This window comes from Lynx rufus, unplaced genomic scaffold, assembly GCF_022079265.1.
Source record: "Lynx rufus isolate CCGP_SWC_20201006 ecotype Redwood Valley unplaced genomic scaffold, mLynRuf1.p SCAF_2, whole genome shotgun sequence".
Classification (NCBI taxonomy): Eukaryota; Metazoa; Chordata; class Mammalia; order Carnivora; family Felidae; genus Lynx; species Lynx rufus.
In genome coordinates, this window is record NW_025814834.1 from 77,298,836 (window position 1) to 77,324,623 (window position 25,788).

At 35.8% G+C, this 25,788-nt stretch overlaps 1 protein-coding gene across 2 annotated transcripts in view; it reads right to left on the reverse strand.

Annotated features, from left to right (window-relative positions):
* Positions 1-25,788, reverse strand: part of GALNT13 (polypeptide N-acetylgalactosaminyltransferase 13) — a 470,520-nt gene that overhangs the window by 44,337 nt on the left and 400,395 nt on the right. For both annotated transcript variants that reach the window (XM_047085690.1, XM_047085689.1), the window contains exons 8-9: positions 15,227-15,366; positions 2,359-2,457 (exon numbers count right to left, since the gene is read on the reverse strand). In XM_047085690.1, the coding sequence (XP_046941646.1) occupies positions 2,359-2,457; positions 15,227-15,366 (239 nt within the window). The remainder of the gene's footprint in view (positions 1-2,358; positions 2,458-15,226; positions 15,367-25,788) is intronic.

Genomic DNA, 25,788 nt, shown 5'->3' on the forward strand with positions numbered 1-25,788 from the left:
GACAATAACATTTTTTGGCAATGTCTACATAGTTGTTAGGTACCTGCCATATCCCAGGCACTCAGCCAATGGCTGGAGATGAAGACAGGAGTAAGACATAGTCCCTGCCAACAAGAAGATTATGGTAGAGTGGGGTAGCTTATTCCTGCATATTTGAACACGTATAAATGAATAATGTAATTTTTAACATTTATGATCCAGGTGTTTTGTGTCATTTAGAAAAATACAGATATATGACTAGTTATCCTTTTTAATACTATGGCAACTTAAAAAACTTTAGGAGGATTGGGGTGCCTGGGTGGCTCAGTCGGTTGAGCGTCTGACTTCGGCTCCGGTCATGATCTTGCAGTCCATGAGCTCGAGCCCTGCGTTAGGCTCTGTGCTGATAGCTCAGAGCCTGGAGCCTACTTCGGATTCTGTGTCTCCCTCTCTCTGCCCCTCCCCCGCTCATGCTCTGTCAAAAATAAATAAAAAAACATTAAAAAAAACTTAGGATAAATCATCTAGGTTATATTCCTCCTTCATTTTCATCTGCATTAGAATCAGAAGGATGTCGTAAATAGTGTGGCTTTTTGGAATTCTATAGATCATCATGGTCCAGATGATCAGTTGACCTTTTTTCATAAGCTGCTGAAACACATTATGGGAGACACTTATACATGTCCACTCAGTATCCATGGTAAATGAACTGTATGGAGTAGTCACATGTAAGTGTAGTAAAATATTCAGTGTTTTTGTGCTAGAGGTATTCAAGTAACACATTTCTGGCCAAAAAGACTTATAGGGAGGTATGTAAAGCCTTTAGGGAGTCTTGTTTTTCCTAATAAAAGGACAATCATGGTTACTGCAGCTCTTCTCTACCCCTATTTCTTCCTGCCTTGAAAGTGGACATGATATCTGGAGTTTCAGCAGCCCTCATGTGACCAGCCAATGATTAAAGGTAACTTTATGGATAGAAGAATGCAAAGATAGAAAGTTTTTGGTTTCTTGACAAAGTCACTGAGGACCCAGACAAATGTTAAGAGTTGACTACTTTCAAATTTCTTACTGTCATTTGGGAAAAAATTAAACACTGCACAGTTAGTCCTCTAACAGTTCAACTTTTCCATTTCCAGCTGAATTAATTAGGATTACATTGGTTCTGGTAGGAGAGGCCTCTCACATTCACGGTGAATCAATATACAAGCTTAACTATTTGTGAGTGCTCTGCCATTGTTCTGCCTATATTGTTGTTCCTATTTTGTTTCATAAAGTTACTTTTCCATGCTTTAATTTAGAGACTATGGTTTAAATATTTTCCTGCTTACATTGAAATTTTGGACAATTAGGATTTTAATAAATATTTTTTTTGGTTTTTAAAAAATTCCTTTTTTAACGTTCTCCATTGAATCACACAGATCCTATTTGAAGTATAGTGTCAAAACTCAACATGGCTATTGCTTTTTCTCTGTAGATTCTTGACACATTCAACTGCATTACCTCTGTAACCATGATGTGCTGGACAGAATAACTTTTGTTTCCTAATTTTACTCTAAACAAAGAACTCACTGGTGTATGTCTCCTCAACTTTTGTAGACAACTTGTCTACTGAGGATTAGCTACTTCAAACTCTATTATAAATCTCTACAAATTCCAAATTCTGTTTCTCAAAATGGCCACAACAGCAGGGCTGCCCCATCTGAAGACTCACAGCTAAGCAGCCTCCACATGCCCACCTTGCAGAGCCACTTTTCAACATTTAAAGAACGTACAAGAAACCTTGTTATAGTCTGACAGGGCTCTAATAATTGGACTGCAACACGCAAAAAAAAAAAAAATGCTGTCTTGGACTTTTAATCAAGCATCAATTTTGTTTAAATACTACATTTTTACCTGGTCCAAAGAGCATCTTCAGACACCCAAAGCAAAAATGTAACAGATGTGCTTACTCATGCACTTAAAAATTTTACTGAACTCCAGAAATTCATAGAAAACACGATACACATAAACATATACAAAAACAATTTAGAATACACACCATTGGGAAAACATCATAGTTGAGGGGTTATTTCATACTATTCAGTTAATAACAGAATAAAATGTGGTCCTCATCTGCCCATACATGGTAAAATGAGATAGGTCTAAAATATTTGGTTATCTTCATTAATTGGGATCATTGAAAATGCTGCCCTATTAAATTCTGTACCGCTTTCTTAAGATACTTAGGGTAATAGGCAAATTAGTTCTTGATTTGAATGCCCATTAATTTCTTAAGCTAAGACTTTATTGTTATTGGCATGCGAGTCCTGATTTACTATGATTGCTTCACAGCAATATTCTCCCCCAAAGATGAAGCTGATAAAAAAAAAAAGAGTTTACCTGATTTCCTCCCATACCATGACAGTTGAATATACCCACTTTTTCATTTTCCTTGCGGCCCATGTTGTCTAAACACTGGTTGGTTTCAACATTTCTTATCTAAAGGAAACATACAAAAACATGTCAGAAAGTCTTCCTGGTGTTATCAAATTGTATATTGATAATAAGATGATACATGTTTGCAAGGAAATTTCTCCAAGAAGAACACAAAATATTTGTCTTTTTCTGTCTAAACTCCTACTTAAGTAAACTTGAACAGCAATGGCATTGTCATTAGCATATAATCAAGAGGCACTCCTTGTTTATAGCATAGTATCAGAGAATGGGGAAATATCTACATATTACAAATTATTCATTCCCAAATCCTTTTAAAATTAGGGCAGTTGCCAAATTCCACTCAAAAATCCATAGTCTATTCTTGAACTCCTGTGGTACCATATGCAAAGGAATTGAAACAAATTGGATAAATATCAAATTTATGTGTCTTTAGATTGCTTTATTACTAGATATTCCATATGTTAATAAAGATTAATTATTGTTTATTTCTGTAACTAAAACATATCCATTCATCTTTTTTCATACCTAACGCCAAACTTAATGGAAAAGAGTTGACCTAAGAAGAGCTATTATAAATCTAAATGGTGATTTCATATTAAAAATCCCTCAAAAACAAGATTAAATTGCCAAGTGCAAGCATAAGATTCTTGGTTTAAACTCAAATACTGCATTAGTTCCATAATTAACATAATGTCAATTTGTCTTTGGGACACATGTAATTACAAAAGCCAATCATTGAGTTTAAAGATGCTAAAATTACTAAATCAAGCACGAACGAATAATTAAAAAGGCATTTCTAATAAATGGAATGGGAATGTTTTTAATTTTTCCCTTAGTCTAAACTACAAGTATGTATTTATACTTGTCCACTCTGCTTCCGAAAAGTTCTTAGCTGTGACTCTTACTAGAACCTGCATATCTTACTATTCACTTATACATTATTTGCATACATCTAATTAGTCATCTATGCTTTAGGTACATATTTCTATCTTCATATTGGCAAATGAATAAGATCACAAACTTCTAAAAAGGATAGATGAGGTTTATATGAATCACTTTTTTGTCTGATGCAGAATGCAAAGGGCAAGTAATGTTCCTGGAATTGGGAAAAGTGGTGTGATTTGCTTTAAGGCCCCAGTCAGCAATTGAGAATAGTGGGGATTGGAATTCATACTTTGCAAAGGTTGAAAGAGCTGAGCAGAAGTGTCAATGCATTGAGATTTAGAGCAGGATTATAGATCCTTTCATCAAGAACCTGAGCTGCAACACATTAGAAAGATCAGAACACACCATGAATGTTAAAGAGAAAGGACGTAAACTTCAAGAAGCAAAATCATGTTCAAGTTCCACACTGGTAGGTTTAGGGCTGAAATACACTCTTAATCTGATATAGGTTGGTTCAGGCACTGAAGGATACTGAGACTATAAGCGAAGATTAAAGGTTTCAGGACCTGTAGCTTGACAGAATTGAGAAAGGTGACAATTGATAGATGATGTTTATCAGGCTGCCTATGTTGCATATGACCTAATCAACACATGACATAAAAGTTTATATTTAAATTCTTTATATCCGACTTTCTTAACATTTCATAAAAGGCAGACTTCTTGAGAAATAATAAAATGCTATATTATTCTTAAAAAGTACAGAGTAGTATAATACTATAACCCTTAGAGGAATAAATTGTCACAAAATGATTAATTCACCTTTACATGTAAGCTATGCAATCTGATTCAGAGGACCTCTGCTAGATTCATGATACTTAAATAGATTCTGGTTAATAATTAAAGGGGCAACATGCTGTCATTTATAAAATTTTGTCTTTTTGATGGACAAAAGATTTGAAGCCATATTCAGACCTGTACATACTCTGACAGTAGCATTTTAAAGGGACATATGAGGATGCATATCATCCTACTTTTTGACAAACTAAGCACAGAACTTAAGGGTGCTTCCAAAGTATTTTGTCCTCAGTAATTATTATTAACCTATAGCTTATAGACCTATACGCTTGGTCTGTAACTCCTCTTTTGAATGCATTTATCCAACAAATATTATTGAGAGTATGTATACTTCATGTAAACACCATTGAAGGTGCTGAGGCTACTGAAGTGAACGAAATAAACATAGTTCTCTCCACCATGAAGCTTATATTTTAGAGAAGAGTTTAATGCACAAATACATTTGTAATATATCAGAAGCTCAAGAACTTCTATGAAGAACACAGGAAGGGTAGAGAAAGTGATGGAAGGAGTACTATTTTAGATAGGGGACTAGGAAGGCCACTCTGAGAAAATGATACTTGAAGATATACCTTAGTAATGTGAGAGAATAACCATATTTCCATGTGTGGGGAAGTATTCCAGACAGAGGGAACAGCAAATATATGCTCTCTGCAGCTGAGAAAAACTGAGTCAAACAACAAGCTTAGCAATGTGGCCAGGGTGCAGTGAACAAGGGGCAGAGGAGAGAGGTATCCAACGCTAAATAAAGTAAGAAATCATTAAGTGTTTAAGCCTGAAGATGACCTATTTATAGCTTTCTCTGGCTGCTGTGAGAACAGATTAGAGGGAGTAAGGAGTGGAGGCAGAGAAACACGTAAGGGGAGTCTTGTCGTCATGCCGGCTAGAGATGGTGGCTGCTTGAAATAGGATAGCGATAGAGGTGGATAGGTCAAACTGGGGATGTTTTTAAGACAGACCCAAATAAGATTTGTGATTGAATTGGATATGAGCTATGAGAGGAAAAAAAGACAAGAAGCATTCCAGGGTTTTGCCTGAGCCAATGGACCAATGATGTTTCCCTTTACTGGAAACAATTTTCTGAGTTCTTGCATGTTGATAAATATATATATGGCCTTTATATTTGAAAATCAATTTGGTATATCTGAAATCCTTGACTCACAATCTGTTTCCTTGTGTATCTTTAAAATGTTATGCAATTTACTTCCAGCGTAAATAGTTGCTTTTGAAAAATCAAATGATAATCTGGTTTTCTTTGCCTTATTCTTTTTTACAAATGTCTATTTGCTTGAATGCCAAACTGATGTTTTTCTTTAAAGTTCAATAGAGTTACCACTATGCATCTTAATATCATTCATTCTGGATCACTCTTCCAGAAACATAGCATTCCTTTTCAACATGTAGTTTCAATTTTACTTTCAGGAAAGCATTTTCTTAAATTATAGTTAGTAATGTTCATTTTATTTTATTGTTTTGATTTTTCCCATTAGAAAATCCTATTGCTTTGGATCTTCTTGCTTCTCTTCTATGTGTGACCTTCTATTAAAAGTGGAATTATTGGGGGTTTCTGGGATTATTGACTTGTGTTGTTTCAAGGTTAGCCTTTGTTTCTAAATGAATTCATTCTTTAATTTCTAATTCTTTACTACATTTCACGCACTCATTTTAAAAGTATTTCTAAGTTTGATTTATAGCATTCTTTTCTACATTTTATCATTATACAATTTATTTTAGTTCATTTTGAAATATTAGGTACACTTTTCCTGTCTATGGGCATAAAGCTTTGGTGTTCATGCATTGTTTGTAGAGAGATCATTCCCCTCCTTGTTATCTTTATTCTTACTGTGGCCATCCTCTTCTAATTATTATTGTTCTTATTATTACATGAATCCAATTCTCCTGACCTTTTAAGAGAGAGGGTTTTATCAGGAGACCATTTCTTTCTTTTCTATTTTTGGGAATTAGCTGGAATCTTTAAACTCTTCTGTTGCCTGATTCCCAAGTGCACACATTCCCATTTAGATGGTGGAGGGTATCACTTGGCCATCTGGGGTTTTAAAATCCCCCCAGGTAATTCTAATGTCCAGCAAAGTTTAGCAACTACCATTTTGGAGGGAGTTATGCAGGTTTTTGATGTTAAATGGTGACATTACTATTATAATTAGTCTTCCTTTCTAAAGTAACTTTTTCAGTGGTTCCCATCTGGAAAGCTTTTATAATATGCTTCTGCCTGGCCTCGCCCTCATAGATTCTGATCCAAATGGTCTAGAATAGGACCAGGAGAGAGCTTAAACCTCTGCACATAACTTGAGTGTGTATTCAGGGTTGAAACCCCTTGCATCAATAGAACATAGTGGAGTACTTGCTAGCTGGAGGACTACCTATTTTGAAGACTCTGGGTGCTGGTGGAGAGAAAAGAAGGTCTTCATAGTAAAGTCGATTCCCTCAGTGCCCAGTGGGAAAGTTGAAGGGCAAATGTTCCCAGCTGTCCCAACTGGGAATGTTGATATAGAAGACCACTTCTAACTAACTTCATAAGTCTGGCTCTCCCGTTCCTGTACTTTTCTGAAAAGTTGAAATAATAGCCTTCTGTTTTTTGAGATCTCCTGGTTCTGTTCATTTCTCCTATTTTCATCTGGATTTTCCATTTCCTTTGTCCTCATTGTCTCTTACCCCTTAATTGGGCTTTATTCCTAGAAGTTTCTTCTAAGAAGGAACTTCAGCTAGTGAGTTTTAAGAAATCACAAGTCTCAGAGTGTGTAAGCCTTTCAGACATTAGAAAGGAGACTTTTCACTGACTTACAAATTGGACTGTATAGAAACACCTCTCCCAGTTTCAGCTACTATTATCAAAGTGGCCTGAGGCAATTTCTCATGAGTATCTGTAAGCACTTTGGGGGTTATCTGGGTCTCATTTCCATCAGACATCCCATTGCTTTCTTTGCTTCCTCCGGCAAAGATTGGAGTATCACATGGTCATGAAATTGACAACTTCTATTTTGGGATTTGTGAGAATACCTGCCACCTAATTTGATAGTGTTTTCTATCAATTTTTTGTTTTGCTATCCTGGATGCTCTGTTTTAATGGGAGAACTCAAAGAGATTCAAACACTGCATCACTGCTGCCACTGTTTATTTTTGGATTTCTAAAATAGACTGATTTGGGGGACTTCATGAAAAGATGCTTGTGCTATTTTTGATAATGTTCTAACTATTCCACAAAATGATTTGGTAGTTTCTAGACATGTAATATTACCTGTCCCTGAGGATATAGCAGGTGCTAAGGAGATATAAAATAGAAGCTCAAGTCAAATCTGATGAAGTTGGCTAGATTTGGGATCTGGACTAGAAACAAATAGGAGTCAGTGGTTTAGGACAGCTGTCAGAATGAGATGAGATGGGGTGACGACCACCACCACTAATACCACTGCCACTGCAATAATAATAATTAGCAATCATTATAATTGTATGTGCTATGTGCTGTTCCAAGCACTTATGTGTAACAGGTAATTTAATATTTACAACCAACCTATTGCCCCCATTTCATAAATGAAAATATTAAGATACAATGAAGTTAAATAATTTGTCCAAATAAGGAATTGAGAGCTATTATAATGACATTGGGAATTGCCCAGTCCTGACCTCCAGATAGGCAAGCAGTATTTATCAGAAAGGAGATGAGAGGAAGGAGCAAGGAAGGATTGAGTTCTAGCTAACCAGAGGTAAAGGGTACAACAGGTCATTCAGACAATGGTGAAGACATATGGAACAAGACACATGAAAGCAGGCTAGGATCAGACCTAGGGGACTAAATCATGAAGACTAGATGCCCCACTGTTGGGCTGAGGTCATGTAAATCATTTCTGGCTATGGCTAGGATGACATTAGATGCAAAAAGGATAGAACACAGAATGGGTATCAATAGCCAACTTAAAAATTGAGAGACAGAGACAGAACCTGGATAGAGACAATATCTAAAGGTTTATGTCACTAGGCTGATACAATTCAGATTAAAAAGAAAAATCCATGCAGGTTAGTATACATCAGATTATTCTCAAGTCAGTGAACCCAACACTATGGGAATCTGCTTTATTTTCATAAAAATATAAAAATGGTCACCAATGTGTACTGACAGTCCTCATCAAGCAACTCTTACTGTAAATGATAAGGTATTGGCATACAGGAAAGTTCAATCTATGTACCTTATCTTTTGAGATGCAAAATATGTGATTTAGGATGATCCTGTGTGATTTTTAAAGCAGAACCTTTCTAAGTGTACCCTGGGGCCTCAAAGAATGTTGTTTAAGTAAAACAGTCAACTTCAGGAAAGACCCTGATCTCATCACTGGTACCATATTACTGAAAACATTACCAATTACTTGGTAATGCCATTAATTCTGAGAAAAATCTAGGCAGCCAACCACTGATGATCTTCATTCATTAGAAATTCCTTACCAATTCTATTTTATTACCTGTATTCACATAAGAAGAGCAGGCTGGTACTTCTCAGACCTGGAAAATTGTTTTGACTCATTGCTTATGGTATGGGGTATCTGTGAATATGTGGCATAGGGCCAACATAGTTTTAACTTTAATTGTTGTCTGCTTTGAGATTCCTTTGTTTACACATAATCTTTTATTGCTTGGAAACAATTTTTAATGACATAAAATTGAGAGTATTTTTCCCACTTGTGTTTTTGTGTTTGAAATCAGCAAGCCTTTTTCTAAATGTTTCTACTCAGCAGCAGCCATGGTAATGTTCTTACAACTTACATAGTTTGTTCATTAGCTTTTGCTCCCTCTGCTGGATTGTAACAGCAAGCAACAATGAGAACTCTCAGTTCTAGAAAAGAGGCATATACTCCCCCCTCTCCCTCATACCTTTGCATTTTGAAACCAATATGTAAAATCCATTCTAAAGATAATAATCTAAACTTAAAATAGTTTTTTGCTTTAATTACTCCAACACATGCTTATCTTTCAATTGCACATTATGTTACTCATTATCATTATTTTACATATGTCAACCGCGTTTGGTTTCTCTTTACTTCTGAAGAAAATAGGCACATTTGCAGTGAATTCCAGTTTAATGTTAATGTTTCCATATTATAATTGCTGTAGTGAATATGCATTTAAGTAGATTTTTCTCTTTACCAAATTGTGCATAAATCAGAAGGATGAGTGCAAAATCTATATATTTAAAAAATCCAAGCTGACTGCTTATGTAGACCTGGGTTTAAAATGCCCCAATTTTAAAATTCTGACTATATGACATATTTATCCCTCTCCACACACATACACTCAATGTAAAGAGCATAGAAAATCAAATAATTTCATTTATTTTGGTGGATAACAAAAGCACACAACAAGAATATTGAGAGAATTCAGTAAATGCCTAATTGGCATGTAATTTGTTATGATTGTTTGTGCCAATATCTATTTAAGTAATACAATTAGAATTAGTTCTAGTCTATCAGCAATGTGAAGTAAAAATTTTTTTTTAGGTGATAAACTCACTTTGTTCTCAGGTGGGTTACACAACCCAACGGCCTTCAAATTAACATCTGATGAAGGAGTAACATTTTTTTTTTCTGTACATAGGCATGTTCAGTTATCCTGGGTTGAAAATTAGCTACTGGATCCCAAAGAGTTTTAGAAACATAATGATGGGCAGAGAGAATATGCCGTTTGTGTAAATTATCTAAAAGGAGGCTTCCTCACTGGTTATCCTATTGAAAGGTCAGGAAGGCTGTGGATCTATAAATAGATCTGATTACCAACAGAGGGTAAATCTCTAAGCATGTTAGCCTCTGAGTTCAGCTGTCACTGATTGTACCCTCAATCCCTGAAGCCTAGCAGCTTCACGTTTCCTATTTTTAGTTACACAAATTTGCTTTTTAACAATATTTATAGAATATGGTACCAATATACAACAGCACCCTTAACCAAAGCTGCTATGGTTAAAGGATACAAAAGGAAAAAGAAGTTGTGAGGTCAGGAAGGCAATCCAAACTGCACAGGCTAATGTCTAAACATCTCTGAAGCAACATGCAAGTGTAAATTATGAGCCCCAAGAGTCAAGTCACTTGGCTACAGAAATCCCTTTCTCCTGATACTCCTGTATTCTACATAGCTCACAATGCATTTTTTCCCCTCAAAATGCTGGCCTGTCATTGGTCCAAAAACTTGAGGTGAGACATACGACTTTAGAATCTTATTTTTCAATTCTATTGTACTGAAATTGGCCTTTATATTTACAAGATCAGAAACTGACATTCTCAATCTCCATAAGCTAAAGGGCTAGTTAAGAAAGAATTTAATGATATAAAGAACTCAACTTCCTTATCCCATTATGATATGCTTCCTGAGCCTAAAAGGCACATGCTTCATTAAGCTATTTAAAGGTTTTAGTTCAAAACAATTGCACAGCTTTTAACTTCCCATTGGGAATTGTATGTAATTCATGGGCTGGATAAAGTAATATTTCAATTACCTGAGTAAGATTCAAACATAAGAAATTAAGACACTGATATCAATAATTTTCCTAATGATAATTTTGGTGATGATACAGGATAACGAGAAACTGAATATCACATTTGCATCTTCCAAAACAGCTAAAAATGTTATAAAGAAAAAAATTGACAGGGAAGCATTTATATTCACCAGTACACTGTGATATTAAATAACAGGCTTTGAACAACATTGAAGTTTAAGGAAACTTAAAATTGTTAAATGCTACCAATTTCATTTTAAATTAAGTGATGAGCACCTATGAGAAATATACATATTACAAAGAACTCATTTGTTGTCTTGATAAGTAGCTTAGATATCTGATACCACTCTGAGGCTCCCACTACTTGAAAAAAAAATAACCTTCTTGTATAAGGAAAGACAGCTTTTACTTTCTTCCAAAAATGGTTAATGGCAGGAGGTAAGAAAGAAAAAGCTTTAAGTAAATGTCTGTTGTCCATTAACAGTTGATCCCAAACTCATTATCAAAATGTCCGTCTTAAATTATGTATACATGACTATGCAAAATTGAATTGGGAAGTAGTGCTTGGTAAAATTGTCCTTCTGTTTCCATGGAAACAGATGCTAGATTGCATCTCTTTAAGGCTTGTTTTAAAGTGGAAAACTACAGCACATTAATATCCCACTATCCAAGTTTAAAACTTATTATATCTCATAGATTTTTGAATTTTGGGGGATTTTGAAGCAGCACTTCATAGCATGCCTATGTACTTCATATAGGGCATCTTTTATTTCTTGGGATTTCTTAACTATTTGTGGGTTGTTTTTTTTTGTTTTTTTTGTTTTTTTTTTTTTTTTTTGCCATATCTCCTGCCCCCATTTCGGTAGAATGGGTTAAGAGTAAAGGGTTTCACTTATTTGACTTTGCATCCTTAGCATGTAACATATAGATTCCAACTCCACCTCTTATTTAATGAAAGCACTTTGAGTAAACTGTAGTAATACAAGCTATTTTGTCTTTCTAATTATAAGAAAAAGCAAGCTTTAATGTCAGACTAACATGTATTTGAATCCTGACTTTAATAGGTAGCTCAATGACCTATAGGTGAATCACATAAAACTTCTATATGTCAGTTTCCATTTTAAAATTTTTTTTTCAACGTTTTTTTACTTATTTTTGGGACAGACAGAGACAGAGCATGAACGGGGGAGGGGCAGAGAGAGAGGGAGACACAGAATCGGAAACAGGCTCCGAGCCATCAGCCCAGAGCCTGACGCGGGGCTCGAACTCACGGACCGTGAGATCGTGACCTGGCTGAAGTCGGACGCTCAACCGACTGCGCCACCCAGGCGCCCCGTCAGTTGCCATTTTAAATGGGGATAATAATAAATCCCAAGTCATGGAGTTGAGATTTTTTAATAAGAAATTAAATACTTTTTAAATATACATGGAATTGTTATAAGGCATCTAGCGTAGTGTTTGACTAAATGAGACATCAGTAAATGATAGCTATAATAATTACAATAACTGTTACTACTGATGCTGCTCTACTACTCCTTGCAAGGCATTATGCTAGATGCTTTATATCTTCAATCATCACTATAGCCCTTTATGATTGTCTTCACATTGCTAACAGGCAGCAGAGAGGATACCTAGTGCCATTTGAGTAGTAAGCTATGACTTCAGGATTTAAACCTTCCTCTGCTTGCCTCCAAGGTCTGGGATTTTTTCCATACAACACGCTGCCTTTTCTGGATATGTTTCAAAAGCCCAGAAAGGTGCAATCTCTCTCTTTCAATCCATTTCTGTACATTAAAATACGGCCAACTGATCTATCACAGAAGACAGCCAATTCAAAATCAGTAGGTTGTACAAAGGAATTTACCCACACTATATTTTTAGTTTTTTAGCAAGTCAGTTAATTAGGTTTCCTTGATGTAGCACAGAAAACCATAAGATTGGATTTAAAGAGAAAATTTTTAATGTTTATTTTTGAGAGAGAGAGAATGAGCGGGGGAGGGACAGAGAGAGCCGGAGACACAGAACTCAAAGTAAGCTCCAGGCTCTGAGCTGTCAGAACATAGCCCCACGTGGGGCCCAAACCCTCGAACTGCAAGATCATGACCTGAGCCGAAGTGGGACGGTCAACGGACTGAGCCACCCAGGCACCCCATAAAATTGGATTTTTAACACAGAAGTAAATATCTAGGTTCTGTTTTAGAGCCCTTTCTCAGGAGTCACTCTGGTGGCCCCAGAGAATTTCAAAAAAGTCTCCTTACTCTTATCTGTTTTGTTATATGCCCTGGTGATACCTCATTTTAGAAAAAGTAATCCATATTTACTCATTAGCTGGGTCCACTGACTGCAGCCAGAGAAACACTCTACTATAAGAATGGAAACATGCCCTTCTTCTTAGGGTATTGTCAAGTTCACAATTGTTAAACTTTTCAGTAAAGAAATGAAAGAAAGTATTAAATATTGATGATCTTCAGTAGCATTAGATCATAATAACTAGCATGCAAACAGTGTTCTAGTTTAAAAAGCACTCATTTTTTTATGTATTAAATATAAATCACTGTAACATTAGTACTTACGTGGAAATATTGCATATTTGAAAAACAATGGCAACAACCTCCCCTCAATAAAAGCCAACAAGAATTAAAAACAACACCACCCTGAGGCACAGGACTATTAACTAGAATGACACTTAGAAAGTCATACATTCACTGTTATTACACATGAATCTTTGCACATTATTCAGATTAAGGTTAAATAGATGTAAACTGAAAGATTCTATAAAGAGATATTTACATGGTTAACCAGGAAGAGGAGATTTGACAAATAGTGCCGGGATGTGGCACAGAAAAACAGCCTTTAAAAACCAATTCAACGGGGCGCCTGGGTGGCGCAGTCGGTTAAGCGTCCGACTTCAGCCAGGTCACGATCTCACGGTCCGTGAGTTCGAGCCCCGCGTCGGGCTCTGGGCTGATGGCTCAGAGCCTGGAGCCTGTTTCCGATTCTGTGTCTCCCTCTCTCTCTGCCCCTCCCCTGTTCATGCTCTGTCTCTCTCTGTCCCAAAAATAAATAAATGTTGAAAAATTAAAAAAAAAAAACAATTCAGGTAGGGGTCCACCCAGTTTCAGTGTTTTTTTTCTTCAATCATTTTCTACTTAATCATAAATAAATTACATTTATAGATTAAAGTTACAGATTTTTATTTCCAGCAAATCAACCAAAAAAGTGCTAGATTATATTCTATACATTTCAGATATTCTATTATGATCCAAGAAAATGGCAATTTTAACCTAAGGACAAACCTAATTAATAATTATTTTCCAAGTGCATTGCATCATTGCTGTCAAAATTATTTAATTACAGCCAGTATTAAATTAGTTATGATTCTCAAATCTAATCCCTATTAGGTGGAAAATTACAAATTTGGAACATATAATTCATAAAGGAATGGGTTTTAAGTTTGAGACACTGAATATATGTTTATATAGTCATAATGAAACCAACTACGTATTTCTAAAGATAATAGACATTTTAGAAAACAATGGCATAGGGTCAGTGGTTTTCAGTGGGCCTACACAGTCAACACGATTTAAATTACACTGAGATATTACTCCTCATGGATGTACAAGGAGACTCTCAGAGGCTACACGATGTGTGATATTACAGTAGACTGAGTACCAAAACAGATGACTCCAGTTAACTTCTATTAGGCCAGACAGTAATGCAATTTACAAAAATATAACTGATGCTAATCTTACTATTTGATTTTGCTTTGGAAAATATATTTTTTTAAACATATTACTTATATTAACATGTAATGGATATCATCATCATCATCCATTTTTTTTTTTAAGTAGATTCCATGCCCAGAATGGAGCCCAATGTAGAGCTTGAACTTATGACCTTGAGATCAAGAGTCAGATGCTTACCAACTGAGCTACCCAGGTGTCCCCAGATAACATGATTTTTTTAAAAGAAATTTTCAATGTTTATTTGAGAGTGAGCGAGCGCATGTGAGCACGAGTGGGGAAGGATCAGAGAGACAGAGGGAGACACAGAATCCAAAGCAGGCTCCAGACTCTGAGCTGTCAGCACAGAGCCTGACGTGGGGCTCGAACCCATAAATTGTGAGATCATGACCTGAGCTGAAGTCGGACGCTTAACTGACTGAGCCACGCAGGTGCCCCCAGAAAACATTATTTTTAATGGATTAATAAGTAAGTTTTAAAATTATCAGGTTTAGTTTCAATACATTAAATATAGATTTTATCCACTTAAACCAAAGCTCTTAGCGTTCACAAGAAATTATAAGAGTGGAAGATCCATATGACCAGAAAGTTTCTGACCTGTTGGTAAATAAACAAGAAAATACTAGTCTTAAACTATCCCTTACTTTTGCAAATCTCAGTGATAAAGACCTTTACAGTATTTGAGACTATAAGTGACTTGAGAATTTACTTAAAATAGATCTATTTAAAAACGCTTAAACCATTTTATTCATAACATAAAAAAACATTGAGTTCCTTAGAAATTGCTCCATTTGCAAAATATATTTATAACTTAACCAAAATAAATAATTCATACCTCACCAAGTGAGTAATAACGTCTTGGGATCTGGGAGTCCGGATAGATGTTTTCAAGGTACCAAGAAAAGGGCTTACACTTCAGATTTTCTCTTAGTGTTTTTCTGACTGACACATCTCCGTAATCCACTTTGACAACACCTGGAATTTTTCAGAGAAACAGGCAAATCAGTTCTATTTTCGTTTTAGTACTGTTTCACTCTGTTTACTTTGCTATCAGTTTTTTTTCCTCCCTCTATAATTACAATTCCATCAAATTCAAGTGCATTTGCAGCTGCTACTAAACTGATTTTCTTACTAGCAACAAATTAGTACATGAAATAGGTATCAAAAACAGATTTTCCTTTGGTTATGGCTTTTCAAATGCAAATATTTATTACCAAGTACTTACACTTCTTAGATTGAATAATTAATCAAATAAGTGTAAATTGGTATTAATTTAGCATCTCATAATTAAAGCTTAACTGAGCCGTGTGATAATGTAGCTGCTTCTCTTTATTAAAAATTCCAATCCTCATATTTTCCTAGTGTCTTTTACTCACCACCATAGATTTCATGATAAATTTATATAAATATGATCCTCACAATGAACACTTGTGTGTTCTAACTTTCTCTCTTCTAGAAATTTTACTCTATCTCAGTCTGCCATACCTGATTTTTTCTTTATTTTTTTCCTGTATTATTTTATTAATTAATGTAAGCCAGCTTGAATTCTTGGATAAGTTAGTAAATAGATAAGAGGTTAACATAAACAAATGACTTATACTCACATATGTACATTAAAAATGCTTAATTTCACTTCATGTAACAGTATAATATATGAAATTAAAACGAATATTTCCATTGATGGTCATAAAAGATGCTTTCCAACTGAGAATTAAAACCAACAATGCTACTGATTTTTACATAAAAATAAATCATGGTGGTATTATTTGTTCATTACTATCAATATTAAAAATGATTTGAATGAAATAATGAGAAGATTACATTTCTTAGATTACTTTGAAAAGGTCTCTGTTTAACCTGTTTCCTTTGAGATGAATAAGCAACCAGACTTGGGTACGCACGTGTGCGCGCGCGCACACACACACACACCCAAAGGGCCCAGTACTTGGTATATACTGTCCCAATTAAGCAGCAAAACCTAACAATCCTATAAAATAATAATTGTTTAGACCATCCAAGTATCTGTAACTAATGTCATTATTTGAGTCACTGTATTCAAGAGGCAACACTCTTGAAGTTCATTACCTGTTAGTTTCCCCTTTCCCCCCAGTGTTCTTCAAACATTCTTCAGAATTTTTGTTTTTCCAAAATTAAATGCCTTAGTGTTGTTAGAAAGCATTCTGATGATGCTTAAGCAGCCAAACCATTTCCTTTTAAAAGACAATATTGATTTTTCTAGCTGGTGTTTGGATGGAAAACAATAAGGTCTTTGGGCTTTTAAAACAGATAAATATTTGCTTTCAAAATAATTCTATTCAGAACTTCCAATCTGGAGTGTAACCTTTAAAAAAAGAGGCTGGAAAACATTTACAAAACAGATCACTACAAGAATTTCTCTTTGTATTGACTGCTACATGAATTGCAATGACCTAATAAACACTCTTGAAAATCATATATAGAGATGCTATATATAGAGTGGGGGGAGGGCAGAAAGAAAGGGAGACACAGAATCAAGAGAAGGCTCCAGGCTCTGGGCTGACAGAACAGAGCCCACACAGGGCTCAAACTCATGAACCATGAGATCATGGCCTTAGACAAAGTCGGATACTTAACCAACTGAGTCACCCAGGCACCTCTTTCCTAGAAGGCATTTATGAGCAGTTTTCTGATTAAAAAGGAGTTTGAAGATTCATTTACATGTTTTACATTAGATAAGAGAAAATGTTAATTGCCCACATCAGATTTGGCAAAGATCTGGTTGGTGGAAAATGACAGATGCTATTAGAAGAAGCTAAAACCTTCTCACCTTACCACCTCTAAGCCACCCCTTGGCATTGCCACTACAACATGGGTTTGTCTTAGTCCTAGATAATTACTTTAAATTACTGTTAGAAATGTACCAAAATACTATGGGCTTATGTTAATATTTTGGTGTGGATGGCTTTTTCCCTCTGTTTTTACCCACATAGAAATCAGATACTATGAGGGTCAGTATCCAAAATACATAAAGAACTTACACAACTCAATAGCCAAGAAACAATCCAATTAAAAAACAGGCATAAGACATGAACAGAGTTCTCCAAAGGCCTGCAGATGACCAACAGACATGAAAAGATGTTCATCGTCATTTATCATCAGGGAGATCCAAATCAACATTACAATGAGGTATCGCAAGTGTCAAAAACACAAGAAACAAAAGTGTTGGCAAGGATGGGGAGAAAAAGGAACCCTCTTACACTGTTGGTGGGAATGCAAACTGGTGCACCCATTGTGGAAAACAGTATGGAGGTTCCTCAAAAAATTAAAAATAGAACTACCTTACAATCTACTAATCACACTACTGGGTATCCACCCAAAGAATATGAAAATACTAGGAGGGTACATACACCTCTTTTTTATAGCAGCATTATTTCCAATAGCCAAATTATGAAAGCAGCCAAGTGTCCATCAATAGATGAATATATAGAGAAGAATATATAGTATTATTCAGCCATGAAACAGAATGAAATCCTGCCATTTGCAATGACATGGATAGAGCTAGAGAGTATAATGCTAGGCAAAATATGTCAGAGAAAAACAAATACCATATGATGTATCTCATATGTGGAATTTAAAAAACCAAATGAGCAAAGAAAAAAAGAAAGAGAAAGACAAACCAAGAAACAGACTCTTAACTATAGAGAACAAACTGATGGTTACCAGAAGGGAGATTAATGGGGAGTGGGTGAAATAGGTGATGGGGATCAAGGAGTACGTTTGTCATGATGAGCACTGGGTGATGTCTGGAATTGTTGAATCACTATATATACACCTGAAACCAATACAACACTATGTTAACTATACTGGGAATAAAATAAAACTAAAAATAAAAACAACTATTCATTGAGCCCTAAAAAAAGTGATATGTGAGAGACAGCAGTGGTCACCCAACATTCATGTATTTTTCCACATTTCCAGCCCTTGCAGTTATTAGGCAAGGGTATTGACTAGTCCTGGGCAATAAGCTATTAGGGGAAAGGGATAAATGTCACTTCTTGTCCTAAAGACAGAAGACCAGGTGTGACACCCTCTGGCTCTTTTTTCATCTATCACAGGGGCTAAGGAGGCCTTGTACCACAGTGGGTATGGCTACAAGATGGTAAGGCCTTTATTAGCCTGTGTCAATGAGAGACTGTGAAGTGGAGCCTGAATTATCCAGTTCCATGGCTTGAATTGATCCCCCCCACCCCCCCATCATCCTGGGTCATTCCTCTATCCTCTGTTCTGCTTACTCATTCTCCACTTGTTTCCCAAACTCTTATCTACAACCCAAACCTCTCTAAAGTACTTTATCCAATTGTTTACCTAGCAATTTCACTGGGATCTAAATAGGCATCCCAAATTTGATATGTCCAAAATAGTCCTCTTGATTTTCCAGCTTCATTCATCTCCAGGGTTCTCCTTTCAGCAACTACCACAAATGTCCACCCATTTTCTCAGGGCAAAAACATAAGAGTAATTATCTTTAACTCATGCATACACATATTTAGCTCATTAGCAATTCCTATTTGTTCTACACTCAAAATATGTCCTCAGCCCCTCAAAAATCCCCTTTGCCATCCTGGTTGCACAATCTCTCATCTCTTGCCTGAACCAGCATTGAAACAGGCTCCTAAATAGTCCCCCGGGCATCTACAATTCTCCATCTATCCTTTATTCACTATTGCCTACTCCCTGGACAATACAATTGAAATATAAAGTCATGTCACTATCCTGCCCCAAAGCTTCCAATGATTTTTTTTCATTGTGCTAAGAATAATTGACAATATCCCAGCCATTGCCTAAGATCCTTCATGAAATGAATTTTGATTATCTCTGTTACCTAACCATCTGTATTCACTTCACTGTAGCCACAATGGCTTTTTTGTATTATTCTTTCCTTTTCTTCAAACATGCCAAGTTCTTTCCCAACTCACAGCTTCTACTTGTCCTTTTTCCTGTCTGGTATGGTATTAATCAGGACCCTCCATGAGTTGTCCTTCAGTACACTGAAGTGTCTGCTAAGACTTCACTTCCTCAGAGTCATTTTGACCTTCCTACCTAAATGGATCCCTCCCTCCCATCATCCTGCATCATTGCTCTATCCTCTATTCTGTTTAATCATTCTCCAGGGTACTTATAACTAATTGACATTATATTATAGATTAACTCTATTATATCCCCAATAAAAATTTTGTATAAATTACTTAATCTCTTGAAGCCCAGGGTATCCTATCTGATAATGTCTCGTGCGATGTTGTGAATACTATGTAATATATGAAAAGAGCACAGTATGTAGTATAGTATACATTATTGGTATATAATAATTACTGAATACATATTGTATATTTTAATGGATATCTCTTGTTTCTGCATGCCTGACATCCATTCTGCCTTCTGATAAGGGCATTCAAATTCTCTTTGAGCAATCACTCCTCTCTCACTTTCAGTTTGTGTGAATTGATAACCACACCGCTCTTCCCATCTTTCCAGCTCCAACTGGGCACATAAACTAAAGGGATATCACCAGGGAATCTTGTTTAAATGCAGATTCTGATTCAGTTGGTCTGAATGAGGCCTGAGAATCTGCATATCTAATAGGCTCCCAGGCGATGCTGTTGTTCAGGCCAAATCCAAGTAACACCCAAGACAATCAAGGCTTTCCATTTTTCCATCTTACACATAACCCATCATGATGATTGGCTCAGGAATGGACCTATGAACCAGCCAGCCTAATAAAAATATATACTCTGAGAATTTTCTAGGACTATTATGAAGTTGAAGTTCTATTTCCTCTGGAATTGCTAGCTGTAAAGATGATTTAAGCCTGGAATTTCTGAGGCTACCATATAGAGAATGCCTAAGACAGTGACATAAATACAGGAGTGAAATAAACACATAGATAGAAAAAGAAAGTGAAAAAAAGACAAAAATACAGAACAGAGGCCAAGCCAAGAGTAAGTCTGCAGATATTTATTGTGTCCCAACTATATACAAGGTACATTTTCTAGACACTTGGGATATATCAATGAACAAAACAAATTAAAAATATCTTCCTCTATGGAGTTTACATTCTAGAGGAGAGAGACATAAACAGTAATACATTCAAAGGTGATACATGTTATGACAAAAATACACTAGTGTGAGGGAGGAATGTTGTAATAGAATTCATCTTAATATGCTATTATTTTTTTCAAAGGCAGCTTATAAAAATTTCAAGTTTTTAAAGTAAGTCAGACTTGCAGAGACACTGGGAAAGCTCTGACAATTAGATAAAGCTTCATAATAAGTTAAAAAGATTATTTTTATCAACTCATGATTTGGAAGTGTGATTAATAGGTAAATAACAAGTACAGTTTTGTTATCCTTTAATAACCTGTCCTTTGTTCATCATTTTAAAATCTATTTCAAGGTAGTATTAAATTTAGATATGTAGAGCAATCATGCTTTAAATTTTTAAATTGATAATAAATTGAAGATCAATAATCTCAGTTAAGTTCTTCCTTAGTAGATGGCTAATAAGCCTATAGTTCTGGTTCCCTATAATCAAGGTACCTGATGACAGAATGGCCTGATTATAGGCCAAAGCTTAGAGTTTTATATGCGAGAATATATATTGCAGCACAGCTTAATGTGGAGAGAAGGGGAAATTATTTCCTCAATCAGGAATATGTAAGTAGATCAATGGTATGTATATCTAATTATCAAAATACATATATTGAAACAATTAGGTCTATATGAGAATATGGAAAAATGTTAATAAAATACAGATAAATTTAAATATATATAAATGTTTTTCTTGTCATTATAACTAAATAAAACAAATGTGAAACAAAAAACAGAAAAATAAAAAACAGCACATTCCCTTTGCTACTAAAGGAGAGGAAAAAAAACTTTTAAAAAAATCTATTTTTTCCTTACGCACACTTAAAACTATGCAGCTAATCAGTGTTTTTTATGTACAATGATATCATATTAATAATATACTTGTATATTATAGTAGACCATTATACATAGTTTCAACTCAATTTTTTAATATACTTTCAAAATTCCTTATTAATAGAAAATCACCTTCTTTCTTTTTTCTTTTTTCTTTTCTTATTTACTTTGAAACTTTATCAGGAGCTTTATGGATGAAGATCTGCATTTCTTTCTCCTCAAAAGTATTCATAATAAAAAATCATTTTTTAAATATTTATTTACTTATTTTGAGAGAGAGAGAGTGAACACAGGGGAGAAGCAGAGAGAGAGGGAGAGAGAGAATTCTAAACAGTCTCTGCGCTGTCAGCACAGAGCCAGATGTGGGGCTTAAACTCAGGAACTGTGAGATCATGACCTAGGCCAAAACCAAGAGTTGGTCACTTAACCAACTAAGCTACCCAGGCACCCCTAAAAATAATTTTTTTTTTAAACTTTTTTTTCAACGTTTTTTATTTATTTTTGGGACAGAGAGAGACAGAGCATGAACGGGGGAGGGGCAGAGAGAGAGGGAGACACAGCATCGGAAACAGGCTCCAGGCTCTGAGCCATCAGCCCAGAGCCCGACGCGGGGCTCGAACTCACGGAGCGCGAGATCGTGACCTGGCTGAAGTCGGACGCTTAACCGACTGCGCCACCCAGGCGCCCCCCTAAAAATAATTTTTAAGCCACTTAGAGATTATTATATTCTAGAGTATTTAAATACTATATTTCAAATTCTTTTAACTGAAAACTATTCTTTTAAGTCACCATTTTAATTTTTATCTGTTCTTGATATACACACAAATTACCCAGGCTCATAACCACTCACTAGGAAGTTAGTGGGTAGAATTACATTAACAGGCTGATGGCACATGCCAGCTAATAATATATAGTGATTATCTGTTGAATTTATTATTTCCTATTATTACTGCAATTTTATTTTAATGGAATAAAAATGAGATAATGAATTGTACAATGATTATAGCTTCTACTGAGAGATATATCACATAGAAGCTGCAAATAAAAGACAACTTCTCAATTTATTTAAGTCTGTCTGATTCCATAGTCAATAGTTTGGGCAGGTCTTGAGGCTACATTTTCTAGGTAATTGCCTCAAACTTCAGTTCAATTTGGTAATAAAAACCTCATTTTCAACTGCTTACTCCCAGATCAAGGAGAATATGGGAAATAAGAAAAGTGGATCTTTGCAATGGCCTTTAAAAATAAAGGTCAATTTAGTATCAGTTAAGGCAAATGGACTATAAAATCTATGGTAGGAAAAAAAAATCCAAGTAAGGATGTTCAAGGCAGTGTTTAGAACACTAGAACAGCCAGATTATGTAGTCATCTTCTCCATATTCTATGGAAAATGCAAAGGAGATATGGAGCCAATAAAAATACCAGTGATCTAGGGGCACCTGGATGGTTCAGTAGGTTAAATGTCTAACTTCAGCTCAGGTCTTGATCTCGTGATTCGTGGGTTCGAGACCCATATCAGGGTCTGTTCTGACAGCTCAGAGCCTGGACCCTGCTTTGGATCTGTGTCTCCCTCACTCTCTGCCCCTCCTCGCTCACCCTCTGTCTCTCTTTCTCTCAAAAAGTGAATAAACATTAAACAGATTTTTAAAAAATACCATGATCTACTTGCATGAATTTGTTTTTTATCCCCCAGCAGTAAGGAAAAGTTTGCACACAATTTATATATTGGTCTTTTTAAAACCTCTTACAGGGGCACCTGGGTGGCTCAGTGGGCTAAGCGCCCAACTTCAGCTCAGGACATGATCTGGTGGTTTGTGAGTTTGAGCACCATGTCGGTCTCTGTGCTGACAGCTCAGAGCCTGGAGCCTGCTTCAGATTCTGTATCTATCTCTCTCTTTGCCCTTTCTCTGCTCACACTCTGTCTCTCACTCTGTCAAAAATAATATAAAAACATTTAAAAATTAAAAAAAAAACTTCTTATAGTTATTTGAGATATATTCATTGCAGATAATTCTAAAACATTAATAAATATGAAAAGTAAAATAAAAATCAATTGTAATATGGCTATATTTACCTTATGGTATTGATTTTTCTAGATTTCTATTTATAACTGTAAGATACATTTCTTACAAAAAATGATTCTGTACTATGTATAATGTAATATTAACTTGCAATGTAATTTTTTGCTAAAACAGTATGTCATGATAACTTTTCAGGTCAACTAAACTCTTCTATACCTTAGTTTTTAATGCCTCTGTGGTATTCTATTTTACAAATTAGTAATAACTTAATCCATTTCCTATACTTGGACATTCAAGTTATTTCTAATTTTGGACTTTAAAATCAATGAACATCTTTGCACATTTTTATCATGCCTTTTATTTCATTAGGGTAATTTTTTAGAAGCAATGTATTTTGATAAATTATGTGATTTCAAGACATATATATATGTGTGTGTGTATATTTGTATGTTTGTGTGTGTATATATATATATATATATATATATATATGTATATGTATATATAAAACTAACCTGCTTTCCAGAAAGGTTCAAATTTACATAACTTCTTACAGTGTAGGAAGCTAATTTCCCTTCCAGAACACTGGCTATTTTAATTTATCCTTTAATTTACCATTTTTTAAATAATGTGAAGGTAAATGGTATTATGTTACTATTTAAAATTGATTACTAGTGACTTCTGGGGAAGATGGCAGAAGAGGAGTATGGTAAGCTCACCTCATCCCATAGATACAACTAGATAACACCTACGTGACTATAAATAACCCAGAAAACAATGAGAAGACTGGCAGAACAGACTCTCCACAGCTAAATGTACAGAAAGGCCACATCAAAGAGGTTAGGAAGGCTGGGGAGGAGGTCAGGAGCTAAATAGACCCGTGGGACTGTACACCGGAGGGAGGGATGCCATGGGCACAGGAAGAGAAAGAAACAGACCTTCATACCAGGCACCCCAGCCACAGGGAACTCACATAGGGAAGACAATCCCCATAATATTTGGCTTTGAAAACCAGAGGGGCCTAATTTCATAAGTTCTTACAATTAGGAGGGCTTAATTATAACTTTAAAAATCAGCAGGTTGAGCTATAGCGTAGAAGCAACAAGTTGAAAAATGCCTGTTGTATATGAGAGGGAGATTTGTTTACTAATCTCAAAGCTTATGCTGGAGAGGCAGGGATCCTTGAGAGAGACTTTTTCAAGAACAAAAGATCTGGCAGGTGCCATTTCTCTCCTCTGGCCCCCAGCCTAGATACACAGGCACCTACAGGAACTAGCATGCCCCCTCCAGCCAGGCCTCAGCTCCAGGCCCCTTCCCACAGCAGACGTGCGAAAACTTTCCTAGCACCCCATGCCCTGTACCTGCATTCTCCCGTAGACCTATTTTCTCCAATATGCTCTCAGCTAGAGCCCATCCACGGTGGTGCCACAAGCCTGGCAGTGTGTAAGCAGCCCCAATAGGGGCCAGCATCACTCCAAAGTAACTCCTGCCCTGGGGAGATAGGAAGACAACCGCATGCTCCAGTACAACTGCAGTCTCTGCAATGGGCTGGAGGCAGAAATCTAGTCTGACTGCAGGCCCCATGGACCAACAAATACTTCCCAGGAAACAACATAGCAAGAGCACCCTACAATTCACTGCTACTGCATCTCTGGCAAATGCCTAACTTAAACCCAAAGTAGCCCTAGACTGGCCCACTAATAACACAGGGACCAAACCCTGCCCACAACAGGCAAAGAGAGCCATTGTCATATGTGAAAAACCCACAGCCAACATCATAATAGTGAAAAACAGATTTTCCCTGAAGATGAGGAACAAGACAAGGATGCCCACTCTTACCACTTTTATTCAACACAGCACTAGAAATCCTGGCCATAGCAATCAGACAAGAAAAGTAAATAAAAATCCATCCAAATTGTAAGGAAGAAGTAAAACTTTCACTATTTGCAGATGACATGATAGTATATATATAGAAAGACTCCATGAAAAAAAACTACTAGAACTGATAAATAAATTCATAAGGTTGCAGATACAAAATCAATATACATAAGTGTATTTCATTTCTGTACATTAATAATGAAGCAGCAAAAAAATTAATAAAAGGATCCCAATTAGAATTGTACCCAATATAATAAAATACCTAGGAATAAACTTAAAGGAGGTGAAAGACCTGTGCTCTAAAAATTATAAAACATTGATGAAATTAAAGATGACACAAAGACATGGAAATCAGCACTAAAAAATAATTCAATTTTATTTATTGGTTTGCCTTTAAAAAAGGCAAACCAAAATCACAATGAGATGTCACCTCACACTTGTCAGGATGGCTAAAATCGAAAACAGAAGAAACTACAAGTGTTGATGACAATGTGGAGAAAAAGGAACCCTCTTGCACTCTTGGTGGGAACACAAACTATTGCAG